The sequence below is a fragment of the Amblyomma maculatum genome, chromosome 1, assembly GCF_055883805.1.
Source record: "Amblyomma maculatum isolate TAMU_Amacu chromosome 1, ASM5588380v1, whole genome shotgun sequence".
Lineage (NCBI taxonomy): Eukaryota > Metazoa > Arthropoda > Arachnida > Ixodida > Ixodidae > Amblyomma > Amblyomma maculatum.
Window position 1 is genome coordinate 460,679,736 of NC_139344.1, and position 10,529 is coordinate 460,690,264.

Sequence of the window (10,529 nt, forward strand, 5' to 3'; positions counted from 1 at the left end):
CAGCGGACTCGTGTTTTGTAGTTTAACAAGCGTAATAAATGACTATGGCAATATCCACAACAATCCGTACTCGCTTCAAATGAGACATTGCTGGTTTTGATTCTGATCAACTCCGAGATTCTTTTTTTTTGTATCTTATCAAAGGCTTCATTCATTCTGCATCGTTAGATTCGACCTTGTTAAGCAACGAGAATAGAGAAAAAATGAGAAGAACCGAGAAGCGAGACCCTGCACGTGTTCATTCCCTAATTACATACACAGCGGCCGAGACCCGTTCCTTTCGTTCATATAAAGTCTTCATTCATTCATTTCAATTAAAAACAAAGCCGAGCCTACTTATTTAGCAACTGCATGCCTTGCGAATGAAGTCAGTTTGGCGAACTTTGGTTTGCGCAGTGTTGCGCTAGTGACAATGAAATATCAACAAGGATCTATCCTACCAGAAAATTTTTCACAATCAGGCATTTTTTATGAAGTAGCTTGAACGCAATATTTTTGCATATCCTAACCGAATAACGTGACGATCAATCTAACAGATCGCCCCTTAGGGCGCTTTTACCGTTTGCTATTTATTGCCGAAAGTAAATTCATTTGGCTACATAATGCATGCTTACTTCATGACAGGGAAGGGCAAACTTTCATGTTTTCGTCGGTAACGAGAAACTTGGGTTAGATGTAGCGTCATTTTTCTTGTATCTGAAAATGAATTTCACAGTGTTATCATAATTCAAATCATGTTTAAGAAACATGGTTTCTTCCGGGAACAGTAAATATAAATTAGCGCCAGGAAAGACACCCTATTTGCTCTCCTCACTTTTCTGGCAACTGAAGGTAAGGATGAATCTACAGAGAAACGTATTCAAGCCAGCCGCATTTGGAAAAACATTGTCGTGAGTTAAACATTAGACAAGTAGAAAAATCCTTGATGATCCTAAGAAAAATTAAGACGTGCCACATTAATTTAAAATATTCAGAATTCTAGGATACTATCATGCCTCAAGCGCAGCGAAATACAGAGGGTTAGGACAGATAAACATTCTGTTCCTTAATCACGAATCATTTCGGTAAAAACCGAGAAGAATGGGGTCTTAAGATGCGTCTCTAAAAGGATGGCGGTGATTTATAAAGTACTTAACCATTATAGCAACTACCGCACTCCCCATAGCCTCTGTACACGGGCAGGGCAAGGCGACCACCTGCAATCTTATTATAGCGACAAAATTTATTATAACCACAAAAACAATTTACTGCGCAAAACTCCAACGCGTTCACCGAGTGTGGTTTGTATTGTGAAAAATTCGTCTTTTGAATTTGTCAGGCGTGATAAGAATATTTTGGCCCCTAAGAGCTAATGGCGCATAGATCTTTGTCCACGTGAGTGTCCGCCACAAAGTTTCCGTTTCATATTTTGCTGTGTCAGTGCGCACATCATAGCAAGTGCATTTTTTCAAGAAAATTTAAATCATGCTTTACCGAATCTCATTCTGTCCTTAAATGTTCCAGATCATTCTTGTTTATAGAGTGCGACGCATGAGGATTATTTGGCTGCTAAATTTCTACTTGTTCCTTTTCCCTCGCAGTTCCTGTTTTGAATGTCGAGGAAGCGTTCATTCAAGGATTTAATTTCTATGCTCTTACCTCCACAAATGTGTCGTTGTTTATATCTTGCTTTACTAAAGAGTAAACAGTGCCTATCTCGTCACATATGAAGAGTTTGCTTTTTAAAGCTACATACAGAGCCCGGTAAAATGTCGTTAAAAGAAAAAGTGGTCTTTTTGCGGCTATAACGAACTACCGTCTTTGTAATTCTTCAGAAACAGCTGAACTTTGTTAATTGCAAAGATACAATACTCTTCTGGGATGATATACAAAAAAGAACATTGACACCAAAATTAGCTCTATGCCGCATTGCGCTACGATTTGTAGGTGAGCCTTTAGACATATTCTCTCTAATTGGATCACACAGCCTTTGACAAACACGCCTGATGGGCCGACATTGAGAGTATTGGTGCTGAAAATAATATTTTCTAAAAACCAAACGCCGCTGTGGTCAGTAATTAAGGTGTTTGGCTAATGAACCCGTGCACAAGGGTTTGAACCTGACCGGGTAAAATCCGCGGCTGCCTCCAATAAACTTTTTCTTCACTCGCCTACACCCGGTGAACTCTGGAGTCGTAGCTCGAAGAGTATATCGGCCGCTGTGCTACTAGACCTTTCGATTAATTAAAAAAAAAGCCGCAGAAGAAAATACATGACTCAGCAAGCGCAGCCCAGACAAGGACAGAGGTATAGTGAATATCCTGGGCTAAGGCACAAATCATCATCATTATCATGAGTCTGACTATACCCACTGCAGGGCGAAGGCATCTCCCATATTTCTCCTATTAAGCCGTTTTTGTGCTAGCTGTGTCCACTCGACCCCTGTTAACTTCTTAACCTCATCCGCCCACCTAACTTTCTGCCGCCCCCTGCTACGCTTTCCTTTCCTTGGAATCAAGTTTGGTGCCCTAAGAGACCACAGGTTATCCTCTGTTTGCACTACATGTCTTGCCCATGCCCATTTCTTTTTCCTAATTTCTACTAGAATGTCAGTAACGCGAGTTATTTCTCTGACCAACTTTGCCCTCTTACTATCTCTTAATGTTCAAAGCCCACTGAGTTGTCCACAACTTAAGTACAACCCTCAGGTTAGCCTCCCTGTTTCAGCCTCATAGGTGAGTACAGGTTAAATACAACTGTTGTATACTTTCCTTTTGAGCGATACCGGTAGGCTGCTAGTCATAATCTGCAAGTGCTTGCCAAATGCGCTTCATCCCAATCTTATTCTTCTTGTTATTTCATTTTCATGGTCCCGATTTGCGGTTACTACCTGTCCTAAGTACACATATTCGCCTACTACTTCCAGTGCTTCGCTACCTAACGTAAACTGCTGTTCCTTCCCGAGGCTGTTGAACATTACCTTTGTCTTCTGCATTTTGATTTTTAAGCCTATCTTTCTACTTTTCCTGTCTACGACATCAATCATTATTTGCAGTTCGTCCCCCGAGTTACTTAGCAAGGCAATCTTATCAGCAAATCGCAGAGGTATTCACCATCTACCCTTATCCCTAACTGCTCCCATTCCAAGTCTCTGAATACTTCCTCTAAGCAAGCTGTGAATATTACTGGGGAGATCGTGTCTCCTTGCCTAACACCTCTCTTTATGGGAATTTTGTTACTTTCTTTATGCAGAACTTTGGTCGCTGTGCAGCCACTATATACGTATTCCAGCACTTTCAAGTACGGCTCGTCTACCCCCTGATTTCGCAATGCCTGCATCACTGCTGAGGTTTCAAATGAGTCAAATGCTTTTTCGTAAAAACAATGAATGCTCTGTATAAGGGCTGGTTATATTCCGAGCATTTTTCTATCGCCTGGTTGATGGTATGGATATGATCGATAGTAGAGCCCTGTTTCCGAACACTTGCTTCATCTTTTGCTTGATTGCAGTCTAAGGTTATCCTGATTCTTTTAGCGATTGCCTTAGTAAATAGCTTATTTGTAACAAACAGTCAGCTTATTGGTCTGTAATTTTTAAGGTCCTTAGAGTGCCCTTTCTCATGAATGAGGATAATGTTTGCATTCCTCCATGGTTCCGGTACCGTCGGTAACACCAGACACTGCGTATACAGGTGGGCCAGCTTTTCTAGCATGATATCCCCCTCCCCCTCCATCCCGTCCTTTAACAAATCTCTAGTTATCTGATCCTCTCCAACCAATTTTCCCCTTTTCATAGTTTCTAATGCTTTCTTGACCTCGTCCTTCGTCGCTGGTGGAACGTCTTACTGTTTTTCCTGTTGCCAATCTTAATATGGTCCTGGCTACTTTTGCTACTGTAGACATATGTACAGAACTCCTCGGCTACTTTGACTATGTTGTCCATATTCGTGATGACGGTGCCCACCTTGTCCCTTATCGCATACATCTGGTTCTTGCCTCTGCTAAATTTCTTCTTAGCCACTTTAAGGCTTCCCCCATTCTTTACAGCATGCTAAATTTTTTCCATGTTATACTTCCTTATATCGGCCATCTTGCGCTTATTGATTAGCTTTGATATCTCGGCCAATTCTATCTGGTCTGTTGGATTGGAAGCTTTCATACTCTGGTGTATCTTAATCAAATTTGTCATATCCTTAGATAGCTTACCGGTATCCTCTCTATCTATCCTACCGCCTACTTCTACAGCGCAGTCAGTAATGATATTTCTGAAATTATTGTTCATTGCTTTCAGTGTAATGTCAACCTCCAAATAGGCAATCGTTACTCAGAGCACGAGACAAGCTAAAAAAGCCTAATCCTCGTGAGTGTGAGCTAGGAGCACAGAAGCATTGAAGGCACACAACTAATTGGCTCCATTGCCATGTCTGGCCATCCTTCATTAAGCCTTATCGAAAACACTGAGTAGATATTTCTACATTGTCTGCTGTATAATTATTTTATTCTCTTTTGACTTCGAACGAGACATGCCACTTAAGATGCACCGCGCCATCGAAAAATGATTTATCCAAGTCACTCTTCTTGTATTGGCCACAAGATTCCTGTGAGCTAAATGGTAACCAAGACATGAAAAACAAACTTATGGGTTCCAAACTTATGGTCATTGTATGAACGTGAATAAACACTTTTACATGGATCGTTTTTTATCAATGGGTGCTGGTGAACACTTGCAAATGAGCCAGCACTGCAAAATTGCTGCATTTTGCCAGCATTGGCAAAATGCGTTTATTTTCAGGGACACATATTGTTCCTACGGTAAGAGCGAAAAGTGACTGTTTTTGAAGTTTATAAGAGCATGAACATCAGAACATGAAATACTTGTTTGCCCCTATGCCTGCTTGGGTTTGGAGCGCTTTTGTGCTCCGTTTTATGCAGATAGATTTATATCGCCTATCTCGCAATGAAAAGGCGCACTTGAGAGCAGTAGAAGTGCCCTTTTTATGAGACCACACGAAAAACTCTCCTTTTTTATTGCGAAAGCAATACTAGGCCAGGCTTCAGCCCATCGCGTTGTCCGAGGACCTTAAATAGCCGCGAAGAAGAATACTCGGTAACCCGCAGCTAATGATTTTGCTCCATATTCGACTGAGCAGCGTTGAACCCTTCTCATTTTTTCAATTAACGAGGCTGTACGCTAAGTGGGAGCAAATCTTACCTGATGAACAAACCAATAATCAGAGCGTAAAAATTACAAGCCATTCACCGCAAGTGGAAACTTTAGTAGTTGAAGCAATGCGAAGGTGTATTGTCAAATAAAAAATAATAAACCCACAACAAAAGCCGCAAAATCCTCTAAAAACCACTAAGATAAATATTTGCATCAAAAAGATAATTTTTACTAGTTCTATTTGGTTATCTGCAGTGTAAACAATAGAACCTCTATTGTAAAAATATTAAAGAGTATTTTTGTTTCGTTTTTGTGTATGAACTTCGCTGTAAGAATATTTCCATTATCAGGAATATCCCGCCTTCCTTCTGTGGGTTTAAATTAAAGTAACAAAAGCGCTTCTTTCATTTTGTTTACTGCAAAATTATGATTGCACGCCTTTCGCTCGCAAAAAAAGATAGAGTCTGCTTTTTCTTGTTTTGCCACGCGCTTTACGTGCGAATATCAGTTCGTACTTCCAGTGCTAGGCGAAAATTTAGCACCACTGCCAACCACCACATTCTTATCTTGCGAACACTGGCGGTCACCTGATCGCCTGACAGCACAGGGATTGAACATTGTACTACAGTAATACTGAAGTGTGATTACCGCCAAGCGGCTCCTATGGGAAGCACAGTGCAGCCTCATGGTGCATCCGCGAGGTGGCGCTCGCTGTCGTTTACACGTCAAGCTGGACTGTAGCTGAACGCGTGGGAAGCCTATATGCTCACGTTTTCGGCGCTTTTTGTATGAATTTGAGTGGATTCCGCACGCTGTACGCTTTGCCTGGCTTGTTAAAAACGTGTGTATGACGAGCCGGCGTCAAAGCCATTGTTTTTTGCCCGGTTGCACAACCGGGTACAAATCGTGCAAAGAAAAGCTGGCGCTTTTCGGTGTACCCAAGGACGAGGAGTTTTTTCTGAGGTGGCACAGAAATATCTCGAGAGCTGACAAGCCCCTCGAACGGAACGCCGCTGTTTGCGAACTTCATTTTGATCCCCAATTTGTGTTACGGCACTTCGAACATAACATAAAAGGTGAGACAGTGCGTTTGGAAAGGAGCAAACCAGTCCTTCAGTCAGATGCCGTTCCCACGATCTTCCCGAACGTGTCCAAGTATCTGTCCAAGCCCGTACCCGAGAAGAGGAAGCCAAAAGAGCGACTGGACCCCCAGATCGTGCCTTCTAAGAGGCGGCGAACAGTTCCGCCGGCCAGCGATATATCAGCTGACGTTCCCGCGTCTGACATACCCGGGTATGCATCTGCCGAATCGGGGCCACAAAGAACTTAGGGATGCCAGATACGTTCCGCTTCCATCGGATAAATGGGGAAAGCATGTATTTTGTGAAGAGCCGCTTACAGTGTCGTATACTGTGTGCCTACCAGGACCGAACATGGGGCTCCTTCACGCTCAGAAGCTTGTTTTGTTCCGCAATGAGGGCAGCGCTGTCAAGCATCAGGTGTTCGTCCGTGGTGTGGAACTCGCGGCGATAGACAACAAATGCGATCCAGCGTCCCTGCTGCAAGAGGTTGACAGAATGCAGGCTTGCTCAGGAGCGGGTCTTCTGACGGAGTTCTCCGATGTCAATTGTTCGCAAATGATAAAGTGGGGCGAAGGCTTCTATCATATACGGTGCAAAGGTGCTGCGAAAGAAAATGAGATGCGGTGCATCGCATGCAAGTATGTGCGAAAGCTTCTACTTAATCAACGGTGCCGGGAAAAGAAACGAAATATCAGGTATGATTATGGACAGAAGTTGAGGGCCAGAACTGAAGCAGTGCGACGTCTCAGAGCCAAAGTGAAAAGCTTGGATCAAACAATCGCTAAAATGAAGCAGGAAAATGAAGATATTGAAGAAAGTACTGTGCTAAAAAAGATTGAAAAGCTTCCACAAAAACAAAGAGTTGCAATCATGCAGTGTTTTGAGGCTGGAAGTCGCAAATCTGTGAAAGGGATGCGCTATAATCCAGAGTGGATAGTAGAATGCATTATAATGCACATGAAAAGTCTACGTCTCTATGAACATGTGCAAAAGCAAAAAATACTTGTGCTACCTAGCCGCACCTGTCTGAGGAAATATATGAAGAAGTATGAGAGCAGATTTGGATTTAATACAGCAGTACTTTCCGGCATATCAAGAAAAACGCAACAGATGACTGAATTTGAGTGCCATGGTGGTCTCATTCTCGATGAGATGAAGGTTGCAGAAAACTTTGCTGTTGCAAGCGGTTCGTTGATCTTGGCCCCTACACGCCTGAGACTGACAAGACAGTTACATGTGACCATGGTCTGGTTATCATGTTTCAGCCTCTTTCAGGGTCATGGCATCAAATCCTTGGCGTTTTTGCTTCTAAGGGAAACGTTAAAGCACCGTTGCTCTCGAAGATTCTTTTAGAAGCTGTGCTGCTTTCCGAAAATGCCGGTCTGAAGGTTGACTACGTCACCTGTGATGGGGCGTCATGGAATCGGGCAATGTGGCGCAATTTTGGCATTGCAGCAAGCTCGAAAGCTATCAAACCATCGACAAACCATCCTTGTGGAGATGACAGACGCCTTTTCTTCTTGTCCGACTTTCCGCACTTAGTAAAATGTGTGCGCAATGGCTTCATCAAGGCAGGCTTCAAAACGCCAGAGGGACATGTGGACGTAAGGCCCATCAAGATAGCCCATGACCATGATAAGTGCCAAGTCACATTGAAAGCAATGCCAAAAATAACTAATGTCTACTTGAGTCCTAATAGCTTTGAAAAAATGAAAGTCAATTTGGCATTCCACATTTTTAGCCCACAAGTTTTGCATGGCTTGTTTTTGTACAAGAACAAAATTGCACATTCATGTGACCACACCGATGCTACAGCCATGTTCATTACCTTCTTGCATAATCTGATCAATGTAATGACATCGAGAGAGCCATCAAGCTCACTCAGGCCAAACTCGAAAAAAGAAGAAGTCTTGAAAAAAGCCCTTGTGTATATTGATGAGTGGGAAGCCAACACAGGGCCTTCTAAGGCTGGTTTTCTATCACCTGCACTGCGGAAGGGCTTAGAGTAACCTTGAAAGCCACTCTGGAACTCTTGACCTACCTCAATGAAAGAATTGGCTACAAATACCTTTTAACTTCAAGGCTTAGTCAAGATGCAATCGAAAAGCTTTTTGGCATAATACGCCAATTTAATGGCTGCAATGATCACCCGACATCGGCACAGTTCCTCACAGCAGAGAACTGCCTTAGCTTTTATAATCTGGTAAAAGCTCCAAGTACTGGCAATTGCGCTGGCGGAACGCTCGATGGTTTAGTTGGGACCACTGAATTAACAAGCCACGTCGACACCCTGCTGGACTCTGGTAAACTGGGCGAAGCGTCAAGAATTCTTCAGACCTCTCCAACTTCATTAACACCCGATCACATATATTCAGAGAAAACAAGTGACGCCAGACTGGTGTACTACCTAGCAGGATATGTTGCACGACTAAAGGTCCTCACAACAAAATGCCAAGATTGCTTCGATGCTCTCCTTACATCACCAGAGAACGCAGAAAAGCAACTTTCATCCTTCACAGCATACCGTGACCAGTGGGGACTGCTGTATCCAACACGTGAGCTGTTCGCTTTTGTTGAAGCACTGGAGGACTCTTTCACCATTTGGTTTAGCTGGAATAAGCTGCACAGAGACAGCATTACAGAGATTATGCAGCACATGCAACAACAGCCACATGTTGGCTGCGATAACCACAAGGAAGCACTTACAAGCAGCATTGTAAAGTTTTTCATAATGACATGCCTTCACTTCTACACGAAGTCCCTGAACAAAGACCACACTTCCACAAGTGAGAAGAAAAAGCATTTGAAACTTAGCAGAACAACGTGAGGACCATGTGGAGATGTGCTTTCAGCTATGTCTTGTTGAACTTTTTCTCAATTGTGTTTTGTATGTTACTTATTTTAAACTAATCTACATTAAAGCAATGCCAAATCAGCATGAATTCTGCTATCAAGTCAATATGAATTATTGTTCAGTGTGAAAGCAATCAACAGTTCCATCAGGAATGTACAGTAGGGACCATATATTTTCTACTTTTAATTGCATGAAACTAACGACATTATTTGGTTACGTCAAGCACAGTGCTTATTTTACAATTAAATAATGATCAGCGCTCATAGAAACCTCTAGTTATAATTTCACACGTATTGGACATCTACTTTAATTCGAGCCATTTCTTTAACGACAATCAATAATCACGAATGCGACTGCTACATTCACGCTGTGCAAAAGTTTTGTAATAGAGGAGTACACTACAAGCCGATTTTTATGGCAAAAAGTGCGAGTGCGCGAAGGCCCTATTAAACCCCGTAACACGCGATTTTCGCATTCTGCATAGTCTTCTAAGCAGCAAAATCTGATCGTGATACAGCGTCAGCGCATCTCGACTGTGCTCAGGCAGCAACTTCAGCGCAACTATCGCGGCCTCAGAGAGCAAGTTTAATCGAACGAAAGCTGATGGAAAGCGCAGCATGTAAAGTCACTGCCATTGTAGCATGCAAGTGAACGAATTGCAGTTCGGATATACTATTCTATGAACCCGAAGAACCATTACAAACTCGCGTTTCTAGCGCGAAACGCACGCATAGCAGGCCCGTAGGAAGTGACGTGTAAGCAGTCACCAGCGCCGCCTCGCGGTTGCACCGCGGAAGCACACGCGAGCGGCCGCGCCTTCACCACACTTCCCATATTCCAGCCACTGTAATTGTACACCCACAAGTAAACCGGCTGCTCGAGCTACCATGTCTCCTCTGTGGAAGTTTTCGGTACGGTTCATTAGGGCCATCGTGTGTGTGCTAGATTTCATCCGTAGGAATGAAACGTTTCTATATCTAAAGAAAAACTTCGCTAATCCAGAAGACGTGGAAACGCTGTATATCTTCAGATCGCAGCCTTTTCTTTGTTACACAGATGGGTAAAAAAAAGTACTGCGGACTATTTGCTGCCGTCCAGAAATCAGGTTTGTAAGGCATGAGGGGTTCACTTTAAAGAAAAGCACTGAAATTATTTTGGTAAGGCTTCAACATATAGCATTTCGCACCCCTTCGCCGGTCAAAACATTTCGTAGAGACACGACTCCTTAGTGTGATAAAATAAAGCCATGAACGCGGGATGGAATTCACAGGAGCCTGTTCACATTAGAGTGTTTTAGCTTACCGTGATCCGCGATCCGCTACTGTGATCCGCCACCGCGCGTTCCACTGCGAATGCCCAGATCCCTTGACGGCGATAGATAGCGCCACATACTGAATGTCGGAACATAGACCTGCCGCGTCGGGACCAATCAGCTTTTGCGCCCCAACCA

General features: G+C 43.1%; 1 protein-coding gene and 1 pseudogene across 1 annotated transcript; both read left to right on the forward strand.

Annotated features, from left to right (window-relative positions):
• The first annotated feature begins 5,990 nt into the window (after nucleotides 1-5,990).
• Nucleotides 5,991-7,767, forward strand: LOC146209781 (uncharacterized). Its single transcript, XM_084581124.1, has 3 exons — nucleotides 5,991-6,436; nucleotides 6,474-6,960; nucleotides 7,681-7,767. The coding sequence occupies exons 1-3, from the start codon at nucleotides 5,991-5,993 to the stop codon at nucleotides 7,765-7,767; spliced, it is 1,020 nt and encodes a 339-aa protein (XP_084437250.1).
• A 119-nt stretch (nucleotides 7,768-7,886) lies between these two features.
• LOC146209782 (uncharacterized) lies at nucleotides 7,887-9,052 on the forward strand (annotated as a pseudogene).
• Nucleotides 9,053-10,529: the final 1,477 nt, after the last annotated feature.

Bases quoted from the DNA above. Each gene is read 5' to 3' on its own strand.
- LOC146209781 (XM_084581124.1), top strand. From the start codon at position 5,991: ATGACGAGCCGGCGTCAAAGCCATTGTTTTTTGCCCGGTTGCACAACC. The intron at 6,437-6,473 runs GTATGCATCTGC...CAAAGAACTTAG, and splicing joins CCCGCGTCTGACATACCCGG to GGATGCCAGATACGTTCCGC. The intron at 6,961-7,680 runs GTGCGACGTCTC...TTGGCATTGCAG, and splicing joins TGAGGGCCAGAACTGAAGCA to CAAGCTCGAAAGCTATCAAA.